Genomic DNA, 27,544 nt, shown 5'->3' on the forward strand with positions numbered 1-27,544 from the left:
AGACGCGCTGTCAATCAAACAGTCATGGCCGTGCCTTCTAGTTTTCTACTGTAGTCTCTTTGATTTGATCCGTCCCAACGCGGAAATGTGCAATATTTGTTATTATAATATAGGATCAGTTGTCTGGCATGTTACTGAACCGTAGCAGTACCGTAAGTGATTGAGTGAAGTTTTTCCAGTACTTTGTGATAATGGCGTTTTGTTGGAGGAGTTTCGACCTTAGTGTATATTGACTCACTCGGACCGAGAACACGCCGCAGCTTTAACCACAGACACATCTGTCAGATTCAAGGAGAAATGATGGACTGGAGACATTTGCTGCTGTTGTTGCTTAGCTTGGCTGGAAACCTGTCACAGGTAAATAGGGGGGAATGGATCTCATGTGTTTACCACTTCATGTTGCTGGTCAGGGACGGGGATATGTGTTCATCTATTTTTGGCTAAGTTACTCAGAGGCGGGGGAGGTTCCTGGAATTATAGGCTAATTAAAAATAATAAACAAGATATATAATATTGTTATATTATACTATTGTATTATAATTTAAAAAGTAATATAGTGAATTTATTAATAATAATGAAGTGTGCGAGTCGGATTCATATTGGAGAATCGGTTCATTTGAACGAACCGATTCACAGATTCTTTAGTTATCGCTCAAAAGTGCAGGTTTTAACATTCATTTTGTGATGAGATAGTTGGTGTTTTATATTATGGCATTTTTGCGGATATTGCATTATTTTAGAAAGTTGTATAATGCGATTGATAATACAAAAAAAATATTAAATTAAATAATACTAATATTACTATAGTTTTTTCTTATATTGTTAACTACATTATATCTGCCTCACAGCTTTATTCCTAAACAAAATTATCCAGTGCATTCGAGGGCTTTGACAATTTGTGACTCGTTTCGTTTCGGAAGAATTTGGAAACACAACCCTATTAACTGAGTTTTTAATCTCATTTCAATTCGTATTCTTACAATAGTGTCATATTACCAGAGCCTGAGCACGAGACCTGCATAGGCGCGCGCTTAATAGGCTTTGTGCTGGAGAGCTCGCGCAATCCATGATGCATTATTATTGATGTGTTATTACAAGAGTTCCCATGAATGTGTGAGAAAACAGAGTAGTGCGTTTTAAGGTATGTGGTGCTATATGATCATTTATTTTAATCACTTACTGGCCCATAATGTCTGTTGGCAGAGCTTCAGGTTTAGTTTGAGCTGAGGTAATAATACCATGCCCTCTGGATGAATCATTGAAAATGTAAAACATTGCATCCCCTCAAATCAATAATGACTGTATGCTTTAATGAAATAACAGCCTAATTATGTCATGCTACAAGTAAATTGTATATCTTTCCTACTGGTGTATTTTAGTGGAGCATGACAGTTTTGCAATATTTCTGCACGTTCTACACAGTGAACTTTATTATGCATTACAGGATGGATATGGAGTCAGTAGGGGGTCAGATAAATATCTTACAGCATATGTGACAAGATTCAAAAATGTTATTCAAAACCAATGCACAAAAAAAAAAAAAAATAGGGAAAAGACATTTGAAACAAAACATGCATAATACTGTTGAGTGATATTGACTTGTTCAAAGTTGTCATTCTCAGTCATATAATGTCAGGCAGTTTTTTGGTAAATATAGGAGTGGCGTTACAAAGAAGGATATCCTGGTTAATAGCCGTTGACTGTTAACCATGCTCTCTAACACAAACACACACAAACCTCTGAAGCTATCTTAGCAAGGACCTCGTATTGACATGGTTCTTCGTAAATAACATATTTGCTATACACTCCCCAGAATGAGTCTGACTCTTACAGACATGTTGGCATTATTAGATTTAAAGCTAATCGTGATTTTAAAAATCTTGGCCTTCACAAGTATAGCCAAAACACACACACACACACACACACACACACACACACACACACTCAGTCAGTCTCAAGAAAACACACTGTGGGTATTTCCGGAGACATATCAGGTATCAATTAGTTTTAAATAGTCTGTGATCTGCAGTGTGGTGTGTGAAATGGTGTTTTACTGGTTTCAGTGTGAGGGAGGAAGTTCAGTCTCTCTCCCAGAATCCCTGCTCTTTGTTTCTACACTGGATGGAAGTCTGCATGCCGTCAGTAAACAGACAGGAGACATCAAATGGACACTAAAGGAAGGTGTGTGTGTTTATCTGCATGCATGTTCATTAATGTTATCAATGTTATCATGCTGTAGTGCAGTGTTGTAGCATTAAGACAAACATTGTGTTGTTACAAAATTGTTATTCCATGACATATTTTTAAGAGTAGTGTAATTATTGTAGTATTATTATCTGCCAAACAACTTCCATAACCATTTTACTCTCTCTCTCTTCTAGATCCCATCATACAGGTTCCTACCTATTTCCAAGAGTAAGTGTTTAACAGCTTCAGAAAGTAAATGAATGTACATTGCTACACGTTTAGAAATGTTTTTAAAAGTCACTTCTGCTCACCAAAAAAAAACGTATTATAAACAGTAATATTGTGAAATATTATTGCTGTTTAAAATAAACATTTTCTATTTTACTTTGAATTTAAAATATATTTTTAAATAAATTGAAATGTCATTTATTCCTGCGATGGCAAAAATATATATTTTTTTTGTCTGCCATTACTCAGTTTGCATTATGTCACATGATCCTTCAGAAATCATTCCAATGCGCTGATTTGTTGCTTAAGTAACGTTTATTATTATTATCAATGAAAACAGTTGTGCTGCCTGATTTTTGAATATTACAGGAAACCTTGAAACCATGATACATTTTCTGGATACTTTGATGAATGGAAAGTTCAGAAGAACAGCATTTATTTGAAATAGAAATCTTTGGTAACTTTATAAATGCTGTTATTGTCGCTTTTGAACAGTTTAATGCATCCTTGCTAAATAAAAGTAAATATAAAATCAAATGTTAATAAAAAAAAATATATAAAATGACATTTTACTGACCCCATACATTTGAAAGAAAGTATCTTGGTCAAAATGTAATAACTTGCTTTTTCTCTGAAACAACATTCTTTTATAAATAACCTCACTTAAGCCATGCAGGCCATAGGATACTATTACCAATAGCCAATAAAATAATCGGAGTGTCTATTTACACTAAGTGCAAATAGCCCATCTTGTTGGCAAAGGCTATTTACACTAACTCCGCCCACTAACGTGTGATTGGGTTAGTCAACAATAAAAAAAGAAGCTAGTTCAACATCAGTTTCAGTGTCGTAGATGGTAAGGCGCATGCTTTTTGACGCGATCGACCCGAGTTCGAGCCCACCTTTTGCCAAACATTTTTTTCTCCCTTTTCAAATCTCATATCGCATCAGAAAGGCATTTATTTTCAATAAAAATGAAGGAAATAATCAAAAAGTTGAAAATAAAGTATCGGGTAGGTGTAGGGAGGGCTTTATTGTCCCAATAAGGTGGCATCCATTTAATACATTTGAATTAAAATTATAATTTACACTCAGTACGTTATTATTGCGTACTGTTTTATAATGTACTACAATACTGAGGTGCAGATAATTGCCACTATTTGCAATAAGTAGTATAAATAGCAGAAAATCTTGCTATTTTAACAGTGTAAATAGAATCCATCACTATTTGCACTTAGTGTAAATAGCATCTGTCACCAAAAAAATATGCTATTTGCACTTGGTTCAAATAGCCGCTGCCTAAAATAATTAAGGGATTGTTTTAAAATTGCATTCAGGTCTCACACAATTCCGGTATGTAATGCCCACTTTTATGATCCAACTTTAAAGTTGTCTGTTTCCTCTTGTAGGCCAGGCTTTTTACCGGATCCCAATGATGGCAGTCTGTATGTACTAGGAGGCAAGCACAAAGAGGGCCTGATGGTGAGTGTCATTCGAAGGGGTGTGAGTGTGTTTGTCAGAAAGTTACAGCTCAGTCATTTATATGAATCTTCTCTGCAGAAACTCCCGTTCACTATTCCAGAACTGGTCCAGTCTTCTCCCTGCAGGAGCTCTGATGGGGTGCTCTACACGGGTAATGTCAAACACGTTTGTGTGTTTGTAATATTTTTGGTGAAATCGGTGTTTGATAGATGTATTTCAGGTTTCCCATAGACATTTTGTTTTTGTAAAAAAAAATTCCAGCTCAGTGTGATCATTTCAAATTTGTGAAAATTAATAAAAGCTTAAACGTCATGCATATTTGCTGAGTGAAACCCTGATAGCATGTTCATACAGTGATCTGTGAAAAGCTCCATGGCCTTGCACATGCTCATTTATTGTATTGTGTATTTTCTCAGGTAAAAAACAGGACACTTGGTTTGTGGTTGATCCTCAGACAGGTGAAAAACAGACAAGTCTAAGCACTTCCTCTTCAGACTCCATTTGCCCTTCTGCCCCTCTGCTGTACATTGGTCGCACAGGTCCGAACACACATACATGAACTTTCTCTTTATTATAACAGCTTGAGTCATTCTGTAATACACATGTTATACATCATATACACACACACACATTTTTTTTTTAAAGAAAGTAATAATTTTATTCAGCAAGAATGCATTGGATTGATCAGAAGTGAGAGAAAAGACAAAAATGTTAAAAGAAAATTATCAGAACATTTCTAAAAAAATTTATAAAAAGTGTTCTAAAAAACAACAGTATAAGAAATAATTAATAAGAAATATTTAATGAGCAGCAAATCAGCATATTAGATTGACACTGAAGACTGGGGTAATGATGCTGAAAATTCAGCTTTGTAAATTACTTTTTAAAATATATAAAAATTTAAAATATATATATGTATTTAAATTGTAATAATATTTCACAATATTACTGTTTTATCAAATTAGTGCAGCCATGGTGAGCATAAAATCCTTTTTTCAAAAACTAAAAAATCTTAGCGAACTCAAACTTTTGATTGGTTGGTTATGTGATGCATGTATCCACATGTATGTCTGCAGAATATATGATCACCATGTATGATACAAAGACTCAGGAACTCCGCTGGAATGCCACCTACAACGACTACTCCGCGCCTCTCTATGATGACAAAAAATATGAATATAGTAGGTCCTTCACCATGCATGCACAGATTTTACAAGCCAGTCTATTGAATTTGTGAATGTGTAAGTATGTTGTTTTTGGATTTCATCACATTTGAGTGTGTCTGTGAATCACAGAGATGTCACACTTTGCGTCCAGCGGGGACGGTCTGGTGGTTACGGTGGATCGGGACTCTGGTGAGGTGTTGTGGATGCAGAAGTTTGATTCTCCAGTGGCAGGGTTTTATTTATGGAGTCAGGACAGTCTGCGGCGAGCTCCTCATCTGACGGTTGCAACAGAAACCCTGCGTTACCTGACCTTCACTGCAGAAAACACACAGTCCCACACCATGAAGTGGACCTATCAGTTCACAAAGGAGAACCACAGCACTAAGACTCAACTAGTGTAAGACATTAGTCTTTAAAAACCCATTTATTTAAAGGGATAATTCACCACCACCCATTATTTTGTCATCCTTTACTCACCCTTGCGTGCCAAATCTGTATGCCTTAAAAGGCAATTAACTATAAAACAAATCAAGTGATGATTACCTTATTATAAAGTAATATTTTAAAGTAACGATGTTTTCATGTGTGCATATTTTGATAGTCCTACTCTCTATGTTGGCAAGACGGACTCTCATCTGTATGCTTCTACCTCTCTTGTGCACAAAGGTGTGGCAATAGTGGTAAGTTCTGCTATCCATTTTTCTAAACCAACAGTAAAACTTCCTTCTTAATAACTATATCCTGTTCCCATGGCAGCCAAAAGGTCTTACACTTGCACGCATTGAGGGGCCAATCACCGCTGGCGTCACAATGGGTAATGGGCGGCCCGAGTGTGAGATCACGCCCAGCACTGACGTGAAATATCCACTAGGAAGCAGCAATTCCTTGCAGAATCAATGGCTGCTGATTGGTACAGTCAACACCTTTGCACATTTAGCTTCATATATGTACAGACACTCTAAATTTTACTCACTTACATTATTATGTGTACTTCAAGATGCATGCATGTGCAATGCTATAACACCCACAGTTTAAGTTCTAGTTCAGTAGTTTCAGAAGTGAGATGTGTACAGTATATTTGAGAAAAATAATCCCTAAAACTGTTCTAAAACTGCTTTAAAACTGGTGTATCTCTGTAAATGGTTAAAAATTGAATTCAAACACATATTATATTATAATCAAGATTTAATTTAAAAACAATTCATTAAAAGCATTTATATTATATTATTATATTACATTATATCATTTGATACATTTTGACTCACTGTTTAAAAATGTAGTTAAATAATGGTAAAAATTAAATTATAAAGAAAGAGCATTTACAAATTGCATTTCTTAATGTTTATTCAATCCATATCAATTCTGTTTTTAGAAAGACTGTACTATATTTATGCATATGTAGCTTAATCTGTGTGTGTGTGTGTGTGTGTGTGTGTGTGTGTGTGTGTGTGTGAGTAGGTCACCATGAACTCCCTCCTTTGGCTCACACCACAATGTTGAGAGATTTCCCAGAGAACCTGCAGCGCTCTGGTGATGTCATCCCACCCCGAGGTTCTGGTTCTTTCCGTTCTCCCTCTCACCCAGTGAGTCCAAAGCACAATTCACTCAGAAATTAAAAAGTCTGCCATTTATTCACCTCCATGTTGTTCGAAGCCTGAATTATGTTATTTCTTTTATTAAAACACATAAAGTGATATTTTGCATTATGTTCACACTGCTATTTTTAATAGAATGTCAAAAAAAAACCATAAAAGTTAACTATACATAAACGTACCATAGAGGTAATCTCTGCAGCTTTTGCCATGCCTTACATTCATATGTACATTAATGCATTTAGCAGAAGCTTTTATCCAGATCAATTTACCTTGATATTGTGATTGATTAATTTTATAATGGCTGTTTCTATGAAGTAAACTATATGGGGGAAATACCGTATTAAGCTAAGTGGGGGATTAACAAATGTTAATTTGTGAGCTGTACTGTACATTCTTCAAATAAATTGTTAAATAAATTGAAATTCAGAAGACGGCATCTATAACAACTTTATAATGGTTGTAGGCCGTTGAATCTCATGCTTGATGAAATTGCAAGCGTTCCTAACAGCCAAGTACAAACTTGTCATCTTGTGTTTACAGTTGCCTCCAGTAACAAAGCACAGCTCCTCCCCTGTGTTGCCAGACTCCTTGACCTCTGACCCCATGACCGTGCTGGTGGTGACACTGCTGCTGGGAGCATGGATTGCCTTCCTGCTAACACACAAAAGGGTTTGTAGTAGAGAGTGTATTTTGAATATTTATAATATACATATAGAGTGGGGGAACTATGACGTCACTTTGTAGGCGGATCGGCTGTTAGCATGAAACTGGTTCCCTCGATAAAAAGCCAATAGGATTTTTCCATAAGCTTTTGGATATGGTTATTTTGGATTATCGCAAAAAATAAGTTCAATCATAGTTCATGAAACTTGCACGTTTTGTCCATCTTCACAAAAAATATAACTTTGAAGTCTAAATTAAAGCGCCAGAACTGAAAAGCTAAACTTAGGCTATAAACGAACTACAGCACCACGGTCGCTCGCATTCAACGTCACAACCACCGCGCTCCCAACAACTTATTCAAACTTATTTTTAACATGTTCAGTGAAACGTATTTACTCTGTATATGAATTTTAATCCACGCTACATGAACCTTTTCATATAAACTGGAATAAATGCAAAACTAAAACTGAAATGAGACAGTAGTAATAAATAGTGTAATGAAATAATCTTAACTAAAGGACATTTAAAACCACGTATTTCTGTAAATTTCGAAATAAGGTGCATTAAAAGTCAATAAATCCATGATTAATATTTTAATTAAAAACGTATCCCTGCGTATTTAATCTTGTATTTAAACAAGTGCTCCAGTTTTTGGATATGGTAAGATTAAACTTATTTTAGTGAACAAAGTACCACATTTCAGCTCTCGTTTTCTTAGGGTGGGTACACAAAATGTTATTTTATCCTTGCTTCTAGGAAATCCTCAATATATATGCTTTCTAACAGTTTCACGTGGCTGGAAACATTTAATTTTAACGTGACTTTAAGCAGTATGCATCATTAAAGTTTCACTTTCACCAAGTAAAGCCGGTAAATGTGTGTCATGATGAAATGAAGAGGAAGCAATCGCGGTTAAAGATGACAGTTTATTGTAGCGGGATGAAAACACAGACAGAGATGTTGCAGGGCTGAGTGACGCAGGAACTGGATGGGCTAAGCTGGAGGATGGTGAGGTGAAGAGTCGGGTCCGTGTTGATGATGAAATATCCAGGCAGACGAGGAACACAGAACAACCAACGCGGGACAACGACAGGCACATCCGACGGCAACGGCGAAGACACGAGAACTGGACCAACGCAAAGACAGCACGGGAAACATCCACAACGATCTGACAAAGGACAGGAAAAACAGATGAGTATTTAAGAGGTGTGGTGACGAGCTGCAGCTGGCCTCGTAACGAGGCACAGCTGCGTCGCTGATGATCGGTGACAGCTCGACCACACCCACACAACAAACGCACATGGTACAGGACGAGAAGGAAACAATGAATGAGCGAACCGTGACAGTACCCCTTCCCCTAAGAACGCCTCCTGGCGTTCCCAGGTTCTCCTACCTGGCGATTGTAATCATCGATCAGGGAGTGATCCAGTATGTCTCTCGCAGGTACCCAACTTCTCTCCTCTGGACCGTAACCCTCCCAGTCCACCAAGTACTGGAATCCGCGTCCCCTCCGTCTAGAGTCCAGTATACGATTTACCGAATAAGTGGGTTCCCCGTCTACGAGTCGCGGCGGGGGGGGAACCGGGACTGGCGGATTAAAGGGTGAATGAAACACGGGTTTGATTTTGGATACATGGAAGGCGGGGTGAATTCTCCTGTACACTGGAGGAAGTTTGAGGCGGACTGTCACCGGACTAATGATCTTGGTGACAGTGAACGGGCCAATGAATTTGGGAGCAAGCTTATTGGAGACGGAGCGGAGAGGAATGTTCTTAGAAGAAAGCCACACTTTTTGACCCACGACGTAGACGGGAGGCTTAGACCGGTGGCGATCGGCTTTAGCCTTGGTGCGCGCTCCCACTTGGAGTAGAGTCTCACGGGCTCTCGTCCAAGTGCGATGACACCTCTGGACAAAGGCGTGAGCGGAGGGAAGCGCGACCTCGGATTCCAGACTGGGAAAGATAGGTGGCTGGTAACCTAAACTACACTCAAACGGAGACAGGCCCGTGGATGACACTGGTAATGCATTGTGGGCGTACTCCACCATAGACAGTTGCTGGCTCCAAGAGGAAGGATTCTTGGAGACTAGACATCGCAACACTCTCTCCAGATCTTGGTTGGCTCTCTCGGTCTGGCCATTGCTCTGGGGGTGAAACCCGGAGGAAAGACTGACAGTCGCCCCCAGCAGTCTACAGAACTCTTGCCAAAATTTGGACACAAATTGGGGACCCCTGTCGGAGACCACGTCTATCTGGAGGCCATGTAAGCGAAAGACGTGGTCTACGACAGTTACCGCTGTCTCCTTGGCTGAGGGTAATTTGGGCAAGGGGATGAAATGGGCCGCCTTCGAGAACCGGTCCACCACGGTTAAAACAACCGTGTTGCCCTGAGAGGGCGGGAGGGCAGTAACAAAATCTAGCGCAATGTGGGACCAGGGTCTCGAAGGGACAGGCAGCGGTTGGAGCAACCCATCTGGGGGTCGATTGGAAGTCTTACCGGTGGCGCAAACCGAGCAAGCCAACACAAAACTGTGAATGTCGCGAGCCATGCGAGGCCACCAGAATCGTTGCTTAACCAAAAAGCTGGTGCGATTGACTCCTGGATGACAAGCTACGTTGGAGCAATGCCCCCACTGGATAACGTCGGACCTTAATTCCTCTGGCACAAATAAACGGTTCGGTGGGCAAGCGGGCGGAGGCGTTACCCCTTCTAGGGCCGTCTTGACCCTCGATTCGACCTCCCATGTGAGTGTGGAGACGAAAAGCGTCTCGGGTAAAATACACTCGGGAGTAGACGGGCGTTCGGAATGGTCAAAAATACGAGATAAAGAGTCGGGTTTGATGTTCTTGGAACCCGGGCGGTACGAGAGAGAAAAATCAAAGCGACCGAAAAAAAGTGCCCACCGAGCCTGCCTGGAATTCAATCTTTTGGCAGTTCTGATATATTCTAAGTTCTTATGATCGGTCCAGACGATGAAAGGTACCCCCTTCTGTTTGGAAAACGCTGCCTCGGCAGCATTAGACCACCTGAACGTAGTTCTGGGGGAGGTCAAAGCTGTCAGAGGCGCGGCTAGTTGGCTGAAATTGCGAATGAAACGCCGGTAGAAGTTGGCGAAGCCCAGAAACCTCTGTAGGGCCTTACGGGAATCTGGATTTGGCCACTCCACCACAGCCTTAACCTTGTCAGGGTCCATGCGCACTCCCTCGGACGACACAATGTACCCTAGAAACGGAACAGACTGTGCATGAAACGCGCATTTCTCCGCCTTGACAAAAAGCCCATTCTCTAGCAACCTCTGAAGCACTCGCCGGACGTGCTGCACGTGCTCCTGGAGAGATGAAGAAAAAATCAATATGTCATCCAGGTAAACATATATGAACTGATCAACCATATCTCGCAGCACGTCATTGACGAGTGCCTGGAAGACTGCTGGGGAGTTGGACAGCCCGAAGGGCATGACCAAGTATTCAAAGTGCCCCCTAGGGGTGTTAAAAGCAGTCTTCCACTCATCCCCCTTCCTGATGCGGACCAAATGATAAGCATTACGTAAATCCAATTTCGTGAAGACGGACGCTCCCTGCAACCTCTCGAAGGCTGAAGACATCAACGGCAAAGGATAGGTATTCTTTACCGTGATGTTGTTCAACCCTCGGTAATCAATGCAAGGGCGCAGGGATCCGTCCTTCTTCCCCACAAAAAAGAATCCTGCCCCCGCTGGAGAAGAGGAAGGGCGGATGAATCCGGAAGCTAGGGAATCAGAAATATATTTCTCCATAGCCTCCCTTTCTGGGACAGAAAGCGAATATAATTTGCCCTTAGGCGGAGACATACCTGGCAGTAAATCTATAGCACAGTCGTAGGGACGATGCGGAGGAAGAGAAGCTGCTCGAGACTTACTGAACACTTCCCTCAGGTCCTGATACTCCGAAGGCACGTTTGACAAATCCACTGCCTCCTCCTGAAAAACAGAAACAGACACAGACGGACAGGCAGACACAAGACAGGACTTATGACAATGATCACTCCAGGCTAAAATGGTGTTTAAGTTCCAGTCAATCTTGGGGTTATGGGAAATGAGCCAGGGGTGTCCGAGGACGATGGGGGCAAGAGGGGAGTCCATGATCATAAAAGAAATGCTTTCAGTGTGATTGCCTGAAGTGATTAACGTGACCGGTTCAGTGACAGTGGTAATGGTGGGCAGTTCCTGGCCACTGAGGGCATGAGCGGAAATACTGTGAGTGAGGGGTCTTGTGGGGATCTGAAGTTTGTGTGCAAGAGCAGTATCCAAAAAGTTACCCTCCGCCCCGGAATCCAGAAGAGCTTGACAGTTGAAAAAATGGGTAGCCCATCTCAGTCTTACCGGGAGGAGGGTAGATGACGTGGGTGAGGTCTTTCCTGCGGAGATCCCACCCGATAGTAGCCTCACACTTACTATCGGGCTTGGTCTTTTACCGGGCATCTGTTCAAGAAGTGTCCTGCCCTACCACAATACAGGCATAGTCCCTGGGATCTCCGCCTTTCCTTCTCCTCCCGGGAAAGCCGAGCCCGCCCTACCTGCATGGGTTCGTGATCGTAGACGGGGCTGACCGCGTCCCCGTCGCTACCCTGCTGACTCTCCGACCCACCAGGGACTCGGTTGGCCTGGACGCGTCGTTCGACCCTGGCGAGCCGTGCGTCCACCCTTAAGGCCAGGTTGATCAGTCCGTTGAGCGTGGTGGGGAGGTCCAGGGCGTAGATCTCCTTCTGGACGCGGTCAGCCAGCCCATGCAGGAACATGTCCCACTGCGCCTCCTCGTTCCAGCGGCACTCCGCCGCCAGGGTGCGGAACTCGATAGAATAGTCAGACACAGATGATTCACCCTGGCGGAGATCGGCGAGCATTCTGGCCGCCTCTCTACCGGCGACGGCACGATCGAATACTCGCTTCATTTCCTCCGATAGTGCCTGGAACGAGGTGCAGCACGGATCTTGATTCTCCCACACCGCCGTTCCCCAGAGTGCCGCCCTTCCCGTAAGCAGAGCCAGCACAAAAGCCACCTTGCTCCTCTCCGTGCAGTAGGTGCGTGGCTGGAGGGCGAAGTGCATCGAGCACCGATTCAAAAAGGCTCTGCAAAACCTGGGTTCACCACCGTAATGTTCGGGAACGGGCAGGCGAGGCTCTGGTTGGAGGGGAATTGGCGGTGTGGGTGACGCAGTGGGAGCTCGTAGCTGCTGGAGTTGCTGGGTGAGCTCGGACACCTGCGTCACTAGAACCTGAATAGCGCAACCTACACTATTCAGGCTCGCCTCCTGTGTTTCCATCCGCTCACTGCTCCTGGCGATGAAGCTCTCCAACGTCGTGGCAGCGGCACCCGCTGCTTCCATGGGGAGGTCAGATCGTTCTGTCATGATGAAATGAAGAGGAAGCAATCGCGGTTAAAGATGACAGTTTATTGTAGCGGGATGAAAACACAGACAGAGATGTTGCAGGGCTGAGTGACGCAGGAACTGGATGGGCTAAGCTGGAGGATGGTGAGGTGAAGAGTCGGGTCCGTGTTGATGATGAAATATCCAGGCAGACGAGGAACACAGAACAACCAACGCGGGACAACGACAGGCACATCCGACGGCAACGGCGAAGACACGAGAACTGGACCAACGCAAAGACAGCACGGGAAACATCCACAACGATCTGACAAAGGACAGGAAAAACAGATGAGTATTTAAGAGGTGTGGTGACGAGCTGCAGCTGGCCTCGTAACGAGGCACAGCTGCGTCGCTGATGATCGGTGACAGCTCGACCACACCCACACACACACACAACAAACGCACATGGTACAGGACGAGAAGGAAACAATGAATGAGCGAACCGTGACAATGTGGTGTTTACATGGAATAATCGTAATATGAGTTTACCTTATGGTACGAACCAGAGTCTCTGTATCAGTAAGCGATAAAACGAGCATCTTCCATCCGAAGGCTTGTGTATCGCATTTCGGGGCAAAGCAAAAAAAAACATTGTCGAACAACAATATAAAATGCTGGAAACTATTCGTTGGTTATTCTAAAATTAATTGTATTACAAATTATACAACAACTGGAAAATACTGTAAATTGATGAACTGTTCGGCGTGATGATGTTGAATGTCTCCGACAGCGCCTGTAGTCCCATTTAGCAACTTGTTAGCAACCGTCTTTTTTTAAGAAACGTAACAGCTTAAAAAAATCACGAGTGTGGTGTAACTAGTGTGTTTTATGTCGTAGAATAAAACGTGAAAGTATCTTGAGCGTGTGTGAACCACGGACCTTATTTAAGGGATTAAGGGAAACTCCCATTCAAAAATCCCATTGACTCTGGGACGTGCTAAAATGCTAACTCGCTTCCGGGTTTTCGCCTACAAAGTGACATCATAGTTCCACCACTCTATTCATATATATGTTTATAAATATAAATATGTATATAATATAAACAAACAGGCATTAAGAACAGTTTGTTTTTCTCTTTTTGATCAGCCTGTCAAAAAATCCCAGAGATCTGAAGAGCCAGTGGACTCTAACCCTCTTCCGGTGTTGACCAATCAGAGCACTAACACAGAACCCAGTGCTCCGCCCTCAACCTCGTCTTACAACAGCAACAGCCATTCAGAGAAGACTAGTTCTGTGGCATCCAATCAAACTCAGCCATTCTCAAGCAAAGACTCAATAACGACAGCTGGCCAATCACAGAGTACAGAAACTATTCTATCTCCATATCAACCATTGAGCCTTATTCATGAAACACAAAAACTAATTTCTGCATAAATCCAAACTATTCTTAACAAAACTGTTGCTTTTACAACTGATTATAAGAATGATATTTTTTTATTATTATTTTCTGATTCATTTTACACCAAAATTAGTTCTGCTTATATTTCATGAATGAAGCCCATTATTTTTTTATCTAAATAATCGGTTTATTTCATTTACAAACCTATATGTTGTTCACTATAATTTAAGCCTTTAGATATTTGTGTTTTTTTTTAAAATGTTGTTTAACTCATATTCTTCAGGTGATCAGCCTGACGTTGTGGAAGTTGGTAAAATCTCTTTCAGTCCTGCTGAGGTGTTGGGCCATGGGACAGAGGGAACCTTTGTGTTCCGGTGAGTAATAATGGATTGTAATAATAGTTTGGTTGGTTGGTTGTTCTTTACCTTTAATTCACTGGTGTTATACATGCAGGGGTCATTTTGATGATCGGCGTGTGGCGGTAAAGCGTATCCTTCCAGAGTGTGTGGAGTTTGCAGAGCGAGAGGTTCAGCTCCTCCGTGAATCAGACGAGCATCCCAACGTCATCCGTTACTTCTGCACAGAGCGGGACAGACAGTTCACTTACATCGCCATAGAGCTGTGTGCTGCTACACTCCAGCAGGTGTGTCTCTGTGAATGTGTGTGTGTGTGTGTGTGTGTGTGTGTGTGTGTGTGTGTGTGTGTGTGTGTGTGAATGTGAATGTGTGTGTGTGTGTGTGTGTGTGAATGTGAATGTGTGTGTGTGTGTGTGTGTGTCTCTGTGAATGTGAGTGTGTGTGTGTGTGTGTGTGTGTGTGTGTGTGTGTGAATGTGAATGTGTGTGTGTGTGTGTGTGTGTGTGTGTGTGTGAATGTGAGTGTGTGTGTGTGTGTGTGTGTGTCTCTGTGAATGTGAGTGTGTGTGTGTGTGTGTGTGTGTGTCTCTGTGAATGTGTGTGTGTGTGTGTGTGTCTCTGTGAATGTGTGCGTGTGTGTGTGTTACAACATAAAAGTTACTTGTTTGCCTTTTCACTGTTTTATCGTGATTTGTGAAGTCGATCTACATGAGGAAGGAACATGAGAATTGTATAGTTAGAATTTAAAAGTCAGTTAATGGCAAGACAAAAACTATGATTATGAATTAGACTTGAGTTCTTACTGGACTGTACTGTATTTTCTTTTTTCTAACTGTATAACAACATTTTGTAATTCCTTTTCATTAATAATATTAATATTAGTATAATCAACTCTAATTTCAGCTGTTTAATAATTGATTTGTTTACATGCACCCTGATTGGATTTTTCTATTTTGCATGTAGTATGTGGAGGACCCAAGCTGTCCTTATTCAGACCTGAACCCAGTGTCCCTGCTGGACCAGACCATGTGTGGCCTCAGTCACCTGCACTCCCTCAATATTGGTGAGTCGTCACTATTACCATAGCAATGATTCTAATCATAACTTGCTTCCTGTAACTTCATAAAAATGCACATGGTAGTATTGCATTACACAAATGTTTATTAATTGCTATTGAGTACCTGGATGTTGACGGCATACATGCATGCAAGCAGAAAGACCCACCGTCATTTGTAATTACATGTCCCTCTCGTATTCAGTTCACAGAGATTTAAAGCCACGGAATATTTTGCTCTCTCTCCCGGGGGCATTGGGTCGAGTCCGGGCACTGATCTCAGATTTCGGCTTGTGTAAGAAGCTTCCAGATGGTCGCCATAGTTTCAGCCTACGCTCTGGAATACCAGGAACTGAAGGCTGGATTGCCCCTGAATTACTCATAAATGCTCCAAAAGGGAACCCTGTATGTCCACTAGACATGCATACAAACACACTCATCACATGTTCAGTTTAAAAACAGATACTGTGGTCTATTGAATTGTAAAAACTCACTAAATAAGATATATTCTGTATAAGTCTCCTCTCCCCTCTGTTTTTCTGTCTTTAGACAAGTGCAGTGGACATATTTTCGGCTGGATGTGTGTTTTATTATGTGACGTCCAAAGGACAGCATCCGTTTGGTGACACTCTGCGGCGTCAAGCTAATATCCTCTCTGGAGTCTATAACCTCGATCACTTTTTGGAGGATATACATGGTTTGTGCATGCATGAATTTATTAATGCATGTGTACTTTCTGCTTCAGAAGTGTCTGACTTTGTGTAGCCATCATGGAGATAAATAGTTTTTGTTTAGTTTTTTTGTTTTTTACAATAAAAACATATTATTTGGCCATTTTTTTATTTTTAGCATCAACTAATAACTATGTGGTTTGGCTGATTATTAGGTTTCAATTAATAAATTGGATCTAAAATTTCATCAGTTATGCGTATGCACCGAAAAACTCATATTTGAATAGCTTCCTAATATTTTTCTGGCCGTTTTGGTGTTTGTAGGGGATGTGATTGGCAGAGATCTGATTGAGCGGATGATCAGTGCTGAACCAGAAACCCGTCCTTCAGCAGCGTCTGTCCTCAAACATCCCTTCTTCTGGAGCCCAGAGAAACAACTGCAGTTCTTTCAGGTGTGTGTTTGTGTGTGTTCATTGAAGGGTCTAGTGAGAAAGCGCAGTGCTGAAGTTGTTCTTTGGCTCTAGGATGTCAGTGACAGAATAGAGAAGGAGCCGGCAGACAGCACTATAGTGGCCCGTCTGGAGAACTCTGGCAGATTTGTCGTAAGAACCAACTGGAGGATGCACATATCAGCACCACTGCAGGCTGGTAAGCACTGCCAATTACCATTACAAAAAATACAGTAACATTTTTATTTTATAGAAATATTGAACAAAATGTGGAATGTTTTAAGGTGTATGAAATGAAAAATGTTTCAATTCATGTTTATTCATATGTATATATTTGCATGTCTAATATTAAATGTTCTCCATCTGGCAGATCTTAGAAAATTTCGCACATATAAAGGAAACTCTGTGAGAGACCTACTTAGAGCAATGAGAAATAAAGTAAGTGTTTATGTGTTTTTACATATGAAATGTTTTGCATACAAAAGTGAGTAATCAAAAAAGAAAAATATTCATATTGCACTAATATAATGTAATATAATATATACACTAGCATTAAAAAGGGGTCTGTACGATTTTTTAAATGTTACTGAAAGAACTTGATCAAACATACAGTAACAACAGTTATATTGTGAAATATTATTATAATTTAAAATAACTCTTTTCTGTTAAACTGCTTTAATATATTGTAAAATGTAATTGATTCCTATGACGACCAATCTGAATTTCATCTTCACTTTTAACCTATTTAATGCATCCTTGCTGAAAACCCCCCATTAATTTCTTTAAAAAAATATGCATAGTGACACCAAACTTTTGAATGGTTATAATATAATATAATCAATATAAAGTTTGGGGTTTAATGTTTTTAATGTTTACATCTCATATGCTCATCAAGGCTGCATTTATTTGATAAAAAATACATTAAAGATACAGAAAAATTATTACATATTATTATTCCATATTAATATATTTTAAAATGTAATTTATACATCTGTTGGCAAAGCTGAATTTTCACCTTCAATTTAATGAGTACTTGCTGAATACTTTAGTTTTTTGAAACTTACTGACCCCAAACTTGTGAACAGTTATATAATATAATACCTAATACATTTCTCCTGATGTTTTTCAATAGAAACATCATTATCATGAGCTCCCACCAGAGGTTCAGACAGCTCTTGGTGAGGTCCCTGATGGCTTCGTGGCATATTTTACCTCCCGTTTCCCCCGGTTACTGCTTCACACGCATTCAGCGCTTAGCATCTGTGCCCCCGAGAGACTCTTTCACCCATACTACCACCACTGAGTGTCCACAGAGACATGCTTGTTTGTTCCTACACTGGACTGAAAAGGAAAAGTAAGATCCTTGAGGACTCAACTAAACACTGTCGATGTATACATCTGTACTTCAGAACTGTGAGCACATTTCGTTGTAGAACACTACTGACAATTTTCTCCTAAACATCCTACTGGACTTACTGAACGAAATTTAAAGTTTTTTATGCTTTTACAGAAACAGGTTTTATAGGTTAGATTAACCAAACAAGTTACTGAGTGTATTACTGAGCTTTTACAGAGCTGCCATTGTTTGCTGTTGGTTTTATCATGTCAAGACATAAAAAGGTCATATTTTCTGACGAGTTGACATCAGCCAGTAGATTGGCATATGTTCTACCATTTCCATCAGTTTTGTTTATTTTAATTCTGACTTTTAACACACAAGATTACTGAATCGTCAACTGACTACTTATATTCTTAATAGGTAGAAAGTTAAGTATTTTCATAATAAAGACATGGTTTCTTAAAGGGATAGTTCACCACAAAAGTTTCAAAAAGGGGTGAACAGAAGTATCATCAATGTGGTCCATCTTGTGCAGGATTTCCATATTCAATAACTTTTGTGTGAGAAACAAATAATGAAATTTGGGTGAACTATACCTTTAGCAAAGGTTACATGCTTAAAGAATGATAAAAGCCAGTAAAACATCCATTGATATTTGCAGATATATGACAATATTTGATAATTAGTGGACTCGAAACAAAAAAAATACTAGTTTGTCTGTCATATTGTACACCACGTGTACATGTATATGTATTTGTGTGATTCAGATACATTGGGATTGGGATTTTTTCTTTTGATTTTGCTTTGTGTGGTTTTAATTGCAGCTTCGTGCTACATTTCTGGATCTTTTATCCTCCACCACTCATCGCAGCTTCATCCTCATCTTTCAGTGTTACAGCTTTAAAACCAAATATCGTGAAGCCTGCTGTACACTAGTTTTATACTTCTAGTTTAAAAAAATATGTCTTTTTTATAAATTAAGTGTTGAGGATTTTTGCCACTGGAAATATTCACTGAATGTGGAAATACTATTGCCTGTTTTTCTACCCAGTGAAGATTAAATGTATTTGCCAAAAAAAATCTTTGAAACTATTTGTGGCACAGATCAAAACCTGTTATACTTGATTCAAATTAATGTTGTTATGGATTTCCATTGCACAAAATACTGATTACTTCTTCTGGTATTGACATACTGTGTTAATTACAAGTTACTTCAAAAACACCATGGTATTTCCATTATCTATGTACAAAAATGTGGTAGTACCATGGTACTTTTTTTTGTGCCATTTTATTACAGCATTTACAACAGACACACGTAACCATTTGGTATGTTCTGTTGTAGGTTGCTGAAAGAAATCCATGATAAATCAATCAGCTTTAGTCCATTATTTCGTGGTAAGCTGTAATCATTTGCCAGCTTTGTGATGGCCTTGGGCTTTGTGATTAATACAAGTGGTCTTCTTGGTGACAAATGCAAATGGCAAGCTCAAAAACAAGATTTGTTCATGTGCACATTGGCCATGTAAATAAACACTACCAAAGAGGACATTAAAGTGACACTTCATTAAGATGCAGTGAAGCAAGTACCGGTTATCTTCCTAATGGTTTTCACCCAAACATTGTCGTATTTCCATATGCAGTCTTAATGTAGCATATGCTTCCTTTAATACAGAAAACATGCAATATGTTTGGTGTTAATTTTTTTTTTTATGATTTTGTATGACTTACGCTCACCAAGGCTACATTTTAAATAGCAGTAATATTGTGAAATAGTTCAAACAAATTTAAAATAGCTTTTTTGTATATTTTAAGATGTAATTTATTCTTGTGATGCAAAACTGGATTTTCAGCATCATTACTCCAGTCTTCAGTGTCACATGATCCTTCAGAAATCATTCTAATATGTTGATGAAGAAAATTTTATCAATATGGAAAACTGATTTACAGCTTAATATTTTTGTGGAAGGGATTTTTTTTCCCTCCCACGGCTCTTTTATGAATTTCCAAAGAGCAGAATTTATTTGAAATGTAAATCTTTCATAATATAAAATTTGTTTATATAATGTTGTATATACACACACAAAAAAAATTACTGAGCCCTAACAGTAACAGTAAATTACAGGGAACTCAAAATGAAACAAAAGTAGACCCCATTTTGGTAATATTAAGAAGACTGCAAGGCTTTACATTTGATTTAAAACACTTATTTTCAAGACACTTGCATTTTAATTAAATTCGTAATTATAAACTTCTTATTTAACAGTATCTAACAATCAAAATTTCTCTAAAAAGATCTTTATTTTGGAAAACCAACTTGCTTCAAATATTCTTACATATTAAAAGACTAACGTCCAAAAGCTTTTATACAAAGAACAGTCAAAAGGTAAACAGATAAGTTCTAAAATATTAAAACATGTACAAGAGCATTCACATGATACAGAGAGCTGGTGTGGTCTCAAACTCCCCAACTCAGAAATAAAAGTGATAGTATGAGAGTAAACAACAGATTCAGAGAAGGAAGTCATTGTAGAACCCAGAAACCAGGCAAGTTTGACTGCTGGAATATTTAAGGGTGCTTAGTCGGTGGTGAACTCATAAAGCCATACAATGTGACGTCAGTGGGTTAACGGGCAGAAGGAACCGCTGTGGCGGTGCTTTTGCAGGCCATGAGTTTCTCCACCATGTTGCGAGCATAGCGCAAACGACTGGCCAACTCTTTACAGCACCCAAACTCCTCAATTAAGGTCATCTTATAGGTGTAGAACTCCCGCTTCTCATTGATGTACGTCACTGCGCCCATCAGGGGACACAAAATAAGTTTAGTGTGGTCCTGCAAGGCAAAGAAAATGGTGAGTTCACAGTTTCAGTTTGGATACTTATGTATTTTGACACCACTAGTACCCAAATGAAGTACTTGACCTATTTTAACCATGGTAGGTTCTCACCTGGAAGAAGTTGATCTGCACGGTTCCGTTGCTCAGGTGCAGCACGATGGCGCTCTTTGTGCGGAACCAGTGGCGGAGATAAGGCAACCGGGTCAGTTCATCCCCATCGCGGGGTATTATGTTCGCCCCGGCCTTCAGCAAGTGCTCACTCATGTAATTCCGGAAGTACTTGAGGAGTGTAATCTACACCAAAAAAAAAAAATTGATTTCAGCAACCCTGGAACAGAGAATTTTGAAAGTCATCCGTTGTTTTTCTAGTGCACACAGACCTTTTTGGAGAGTGCAGAAGGGTAGGAGCGAACACTGAGGTAGGATTCTGCTGTGTTGCGGTCGATGTACTGTAAACTGTCACCATCAGCGTACATTATTAAACGTGTGGAATCGTTGAACAGAACGCCTACGCTGTTATCACACAGCTGGTAACCTATGAAGGGGAAAAGTACATTAGCATATGGACAATATTTTTGGAGAGCATGCAAGTAGCTCTTATCACCCTAAGCTACAAATTAGACTTGTGCACATAATTGGGATATAATAACATTTGTAAATAAAGCACCTTTTCCTTCCTGCACGTTCAAGAAATCCTGGGAAACTAGCACAAAATATATGTAATAATAAATAAAACTGCTGCAACCCTGGAAGATTGTGAAGCTCTTCAAATTACAGGGATGCAAAATTTTTTTTTATTATTTACCCAAAAAAAAAACTAAGATTTCAGTCATAAGGATACTTGAAATTTGCTCTGAGGTAATAAATTCCACCATTCACAGTAAAGTTCTTCTGCAAGGAATTACTTCTCCATTTCAACCAAACAAATTTTAAGAAGTGAACCGAGTTCACATTGCTTAAATACAATATTTGTAAAGCACATTTCAAAACAACCAAGGTTGACCAAAGTGCTGTACAGAGTAGAATAAAAACACAAAAATAAGACATAAGAATATACATGATTGCCTGTTGTAGATTATTCCCATTAGGATCACGAAAAACAGACACCGAGTGAAAATGCGTCCGAGAAGAAATGTTAATTATACAGTTTGGGGTGGGGGGGATAACACTTTAGTGAATATTTCCAGTCACTGAAATTTTAGTGCAACATTAATAAATTCCAGTTTGTATATTGGCTTGAGTATGTAAGTGTCAGCATGGTGTCTTACCAAGGCCATATTTATCAGAGTAGTCGACCCATTTACTAATCCAGAAAATAGGAATACAAGCAGGGTCCTCAGCTTCCCCTATAAAGGGAAAAATAAAAAATCATTGCATTGTGCTTCTCAATAGTTTGAACAGGAAACCAAATCATATTTTGTACAAAGTATAGCTTTATTGATTTTTGGCTATTATAGTAGCTCCTACTCCTATTTCCATTAAAATACAGAAACAACCCATCACTGGCAAGATGCAGAAAATCTATGTATTTACCTTGTCTAATAAAGTCTCTCTCAGATGGCCGGGCCGTGTTGAGGGTGGCCAGCTGCTGCAGCATGTCACTTAGATGACAGTCCGGTTGTTCAGCTCCATCCCTGTACAGAACAATGTAGATAAAACAATTAAATACAAATATATAACCCTAAGTTTATAAGGGATGCAAGTCAGTTCACAATTATTAAAAATCATGGTTGAGATACTATTGGCCAAATGCATGTTCAAAACCCATTAGTTTGCTAGTATCTACAACAGATAAAACTGACCTTTGCTGAAGATCTTCCATTTGTGGCTGCTCCATTTTCCCCATTTTCTCAATAGGACTATCTGTCCCTGTACACACAGAAGAAAGATTACAGGCACCTTGAAAGTGAAATTTACTTTAAATAGTTCTGAGTGACAGGATTTTCAATGAAGGAAGGGAACACTGAAATCCAACACAGCTGTGCCAAATTACAAGCTAGCAATGTAAAAGCTGATTTATCTACACATACCTTTATTAAGTGATGAGAGGGGTTTGCGAAGGAGGGCGGGATCCAGACTAGAGGGGGCGATGGAGAACCTGGGAGGTACAGTGAGACAGGAAGTGGGCAGCCGCACAGGTGCATAACCGGAGGTGAAAAACTCATCGGCCAGCAGCTCGGTCACAGAAGGTCTGAGCGTAGGGTCAGCGTTCAGCATCCGACGAATCAGAGCAGCAGCAACTGGATTAATGTGCTAAACAATACAACAACAAAAAAGCATATTGCAATAAGCCACAAATCTGACAAGATTCAATTTAAGTTTGCTTTAAACATTCAACAATATAAAAAGGTACAAAATCTAGCAAGTTGCCAACTTAAATAGAATTAACCACAATATAACGAAAGTGGAGAAAGAATAACATTACAAGCTTAAAGCTTTTTTATGAAACCTACACAGACAAATTGTTCACAATAAGATAGATACAAAAAATATTTTTATTTCATGCCAACATAAGTATAACAGGCAAACTCCTGATGCAAAGATACATACTCTAGGAACAGTGTACTCATTCTTCTTGATTCTGATGTAGGTCTCCTTCAGACAGGATGTCTCAAATGGTGGCTTTCCAACCAGCAGTGTATATCTGATGGACATATTACACCTCCATCAGCAATCACACATGCTCAGTTAGAAAAATTATGCCTTATGCAAGGATGGAATCCCATTAGAGATATAGCCCCGGTTTCACAGACAAGGCTTAAGCCTAGTCCTAGACTAAAATCTAAGTTTTGGCGGTTTCAAATTAAAGAAACTAGCACCGACTGATCTTAAAATATATCAGTGCCTTTTTGTCGTCTCAAGATGCACACCAGTAATGTGTTTGCTAAGGCACGTTTATAAAAATTACTTAAATGTCCTAATAGAACTACGGCCTAATCCTGGTTTAGGCTAAGCCCCGTCTATGAAACCGGGCCTTAGTGTTTTATGAAAATCTACATTAAATGCTTCCATAGTTGTTGAATTAAACATTGGACTTACAGAATGCATCCCAGTGACCATACGTCTACTTCAAAGCTGTGGCCTTTCTTGCAGAGCACCTCTGGGGCGATGTAGTTTGGAGTGCCACACAAGGTCTTCTTTCTCTCTCCATCAAACTCAATCTTAGTGGCCAAACCAAAGTCACCTAAAGAGAGACAAATGGGACATAGTCTTGATTTATATATTTAATAAAAAAAATAAAAAAGGGGCAAACAATAATTTTCCTTACCGATTTTTACATCCATGTCATCATTGATGAACAGATTTCCAAGTTTGAGATCACGGTGGATGACCCGGTTGTTGTGCAGGTACTGGCAACCCTGAATAGTCTGGCGCATGAAGTATCTGGCCTCAGGCTCCGTCACGGCCTTCCTCCGCTTGTGCAACTCAAGGAGAGACTGGAAGGAAAGAAAGAAATGAAGCACCAAAATATACAGCAGACGGGAACGTCAAACTAACTTTTTTTTTTAACTCCACTTCCATCACAAAAAAGGACAAAGCAATAAAAGAATAATTCGCCAAGAACCTTCAGGAAAAACAATTTCAGACATCTGGGGAAAATAACTAAATTAATAAATAAAAACTGGTAGGATTTGAGGATTATATGAATTTACAGAATCAAGAAAAATATGAATGTTTTATAAATATATTAAAATAGAAAAACAGTAAAATGTATTATCGATTATTTATTTATTTTTTCTGACGGAGTTCGTTTTAGACAACAATATCTCCGAGAAACACAAGATCAGCTGACGTCACATCCTCCAGTTTAAAATCCACTAGCGGCTTCAGGGAGCAAGTTGAAGCCGTTTTAGTTTAGATAACGTACATTATTAATAAAGAACAAACATTTGCGTTTTGAAAGAGCACAGTAAGTACCTGTTGCTCTTAACGGTGTAATTATTTTAATGAGATCAGTCTGAAGCGCTGTAATATACTATCAGCCGTTGACGGTCTGTGTTCAAATGTCCCGGATCTTACCCGTCTCCGACAGATCTCCAGCACCACATACACGAAGTCATCATCCTCAAAAAAGCCGTGAAATCCCACGACGTGCGGGTTATCGAGACTCTTGTGAATGGCGATTTCTGTGCTCATTTTCTCTTTCTGGTGCGGCTTGAGTAGCATCGACTTCGGCACCACTTTCCCTGCAAAAACCTCCTTGGTGTCCATATCTGTGATTTCGTAGCATTTCGCAAATCCTCCCTTTCCCAGAAAGCGACCTCGCATGTATCTCTTCGTGGTTCTGGGATCCACCAGAATGTCAGGGATCTCTTTCAGGGGAGCAGATTTGGGGTCGACGTGAGCCGGTGGCTTCGCCGACTTTGCGATTGCAGCGCTCATCGTTGCACGCTTTACAAGACGATTTAAGTGGAATAAGAAACCCTAAAGTCCTGAAAAATAAATAACTGAGGCGAAGCTCCTTGCTTGTTTATCCCGAAACGCACGCGATTCACCAGTCATCCGCTGCGAACTACAGAAATTTACATTCAAATAATAACTCCAACAATTTGAAAACCCACAATATACACGGTGTCTTATCTAAAAGAGGTATAATCGCCGCTCTGAAGCACGCATCGGTAGTATTTCGCTGATAAGGATGAAATTAAACGGGCATAAATGGCATGCACCGGCCCGCTGCTCAGATGGGAATGCAGTGAGTCGCTGCTACTTTTTGAATTGTGCTCGATTCGTTATCTCCGCCTCTGATTGGCTGCTGCGATTTAAATTCTGACCAAACACAGCGAAGCATCATGGGACTCGGCCAGCGCGTTCCGAAAAACTTTATTTGTGTTCTTAGGATATTTAACTTTTGGAAACTTTTTTTTATTTTTTATATTTTGCAAGTAACATTTTTAGTTTGAAAACATACTTTAAGGTACAAAGATATTTGGATTTTAACAATGTGTAAGAACAAGCAACCTATTGCGAGGGATTGAAAGTATCAAACAAACATAAGATATATAAACCAACAAGATAAAATAAATGAAGATAAAGAACAATAACAGATATATAAAATCTGAATAATGAAATGCATAGATAATAATAGCAAAAAAAAAAAAAAAAGTTTACTTTTCGTTTTGACTCAAGTAGGGAGTAAGAAACCTCATCTAAACAATGTATCTCTGTTCACAGACGAATCAATAATCTTATTTAAAATCTGGTGTGTTTTAACTGCTTTTTGTTTATTTTTAAATCACACAGTGAATCAGCAAAGCTTTTTAATTCAGAGCAAAATACTTTGGAGGCTGTAACTTTACACGTGTGAATATGACCTTTTCCAAGCAAGCACAGGATTTTAACAGCATCACTTAAGACAGCACTTTTGGAAACATAAAATAGTTTCCGTATGAATTTAATTTTATGATTTATAACATGAATTATACGTTTTATTAAGTCTCTATGGAGTATACATACTATCCAAAGTCCACTAACTTGTAATAATAAAATTATTAATTAAATGTAAATAATTTATATAAAAATTTTGTTGGGGAATAACAGTTAAAACCCAAGGATCAGGTATGATGAACAAAGACCAGGAGTCAAATTGTGGTTAATTAAAGAAATTTACTGAAGAAATAGTTTGCATCAGCAGAAGTCAGCTTTAACACTCACGATGGAGTTCGTAGGCCGCTCTGCTTTACAATTCAAAAACACCAGCAATTATACCCTAACAGAGGATGCTAATTGTGTCAATGCATAAGTCATCAAAATTCTGATTGGTTCTAAAACCTAGATAAACTTAGACAATTTCCACATATGGACGCAAGCTTGAAGCATATCTTCTGATGACTATTTTAGTGACAAATCAGAGGTCCGACGCAATACGTCTCTCCAAAGACATATATCTGATACGCTGGACATCGGCTGCACTGTCTGAGCTTGTCCCTGTACAGACAGATACTAACACACATACGCAGAGAAACACTTATCTTACTTCAAGGTTGCCTCAGCCCTAAACCTTGTTGGGCATGGTTACACACACAATGAGAGCAGCTTCTTAGAGAGTAGAAAGGCAGACTGAAGCCATATTCAACTTATTCTCTAACATGCATAAATGTAACTGATTAATAATTATTCAAGAAATATTATCATTTATATTATTATGAACGCCATTGTAGATCTGCCATCCACTCCTTCAATTTAAACAACTACATTTTGTAAAAAATAAAAATGACCTGATGATAAATTGCTATATATTATTTGCTCATGACCAATACAGCTAATCCTTTGGTTTTGTACATTGTTCTATTTGTTTAATTATGCCACATGTGCCCTTTTGGGTTTGTATTCATTCAAGCGTGTGTGCTTAAAGTCTCTTTAGTATCTAACCTCGAAAAGTAAATGATCTTGCTCTAGTTTTTAATCTAGCCAGGTTATCCCACGTGCTTTTAACACTTTGTGTATCTTTGGGCATTTGGGTGTGTGAAAATGGTCAAATGAGGGCACATTTTAGCTTGAGGAGGGGAAAAATATCATGTCACCTATCATTACACACGTTTTTATGTTTGTACAAGAGTGGGTGTGAGTAGAGGAGAGAAAGATAGATAAACAGAAAGTTTGCCCTTGTGATACAAAACCAAAACAATGTTACAAGGTCAGTGAGCAGTAACAAACAATGTTATATTATATATATTTTTTGACAATTATTAGCGTTTATTTTAGTGTCTTATTCAATATTCAATTGATGACATTAAACTATTTCTCACAGACTTAAAATTAATAGCTTTCTTCTA

General features: G+C 39.5%; 2 protein-coding genes across 2 annotated transcripts; one reads left to right on the forward strand and one right to left on the reverse strand.

Annotated features, from left to right (window-relative positions):
- On the forward strand, positions 1–18,229 carry LOC306874411 (serine/threonine-protein kinase/endoribonuclease IRE1-like). Its single transcript, XM_079424443.1, has 22 exons — positions 1–357; positions 2,064–2,181; positions 2,382–2,415; positions 3,825–3,897; positions 3,976–4,048; positions 4,314–4,436; positions 4,974–5,078; positions 5,193–5,460; positions 5,665–5,743; positions 5,820–5,973; positions 6,522–6,646; positions 7,199–7,327; positions 13,814–14,027; positions 14,350–14,440; positions 14,520–14,709; positions 15,385–15,484; positions 15,681–15,880; positions 16,025–16,172; positions 16,471–16,598; positions 16,671–16,794; positions 16,966–17,033; positions 17,728–18,229. The coding sequence occupies exons 1-22, from the start codon at positions 298–300 to the stop codon at positions 17,896–17,898; spliced, it is 2,775 nt and encodes a 924-aa protein (XP_079280569.1). The 5' UTR covers positions 1–297; the 3' UTR covers positions 17,899–18,229.
- A 1,398-nt stretch (positions 18,230–19,627) lies between these two features.
- On the reverse strand, positions 19,628–25,519 carry LOC306874420 (serine/threonine-protein kinase PLK1-like). The gene is made up of 11 exons (XM_079424457.1): positions 24,789–25,519; positions 24,037–24,205; positions 23,808–23,952; positions 23,319–23,412; positions 22,799–23,021; positions 22,571–22,637; positions 22,302–22,402; positions 22,037–22,114; positions 21,149–21,303; positions 20,880–21,062; positions 19,628–20,764 (listed from the first exon to the last, which is right to left on the reverse strand). The coding sequence occupies exons 1-11, from the start codon at positions 25,149–25,151 to the stop codon at positions 20,558–20,560; spliced, it is 1,785 nt and encodes a 594-aa protein (XP_079280583.1). The 5' UTR covers positions 25,152–25,519; the 3' UTR covers positions 19,628–20,557.
- Between the last annotated feature and the right edge of the window lie 2,025 nt (positions 25,520–27,544).

This window comes from Barbus barbus (genome assembly GCF_936440315.1).
Source record: "Barbus barbus genome assembly, chromosome: 8".
In the NCBI taxonomy this organism is placed as follows: domain Eukaryota; kingdom Metazoa; phylum Chordata; class Actinopteri; order Cypriniformes; family Cyprinidae; genus Barbus; species Barbus barbus.

Coding starts and splice junctions, on each gene's coding strand:
- LOC306874411 (XM_079424443.1), top strand. CDS start 298: ATGATGGACTGGAGACATTTGCTGCTGTTGTTGCTTAGCTTGGCTGGA. Junction 5,079..5,192: donor TGACAAAAAATATGAATATA/GTAGGTCCTTCA, acceptor TGTGAATCACAG/AGATGTCACACTTTGCGTCC. Junction 15,881..16,024: donor ATGCTCCAAAAGGGAACCCT/GTATGTCCACTA, acceptor TTCTGTCTTTAG/ACAAGTGCAGTGGACATATT.
- LOC306874420 (XM_079424457.1), bottom strand. CDS start 25,151: ATGAGCGCTGCAATCGCAAAGTCGGCGAAGCCACCGGCTCACGTCGAC. Junction 24,206..24,788: donor TGGAGATCTGTCGGAGACGG/GTAAGATCCGGG, acceptor CTTTCCTTCCAG/TCTCTCCTTGAGTTGCACAA. Junction 23,953..24,036: donor TGACATGGATGTAAAAATCG/GTAAGGAAAATT, acceptor GTCTCTCTTTAG/GTGACTTTGGTTTGGCCACT.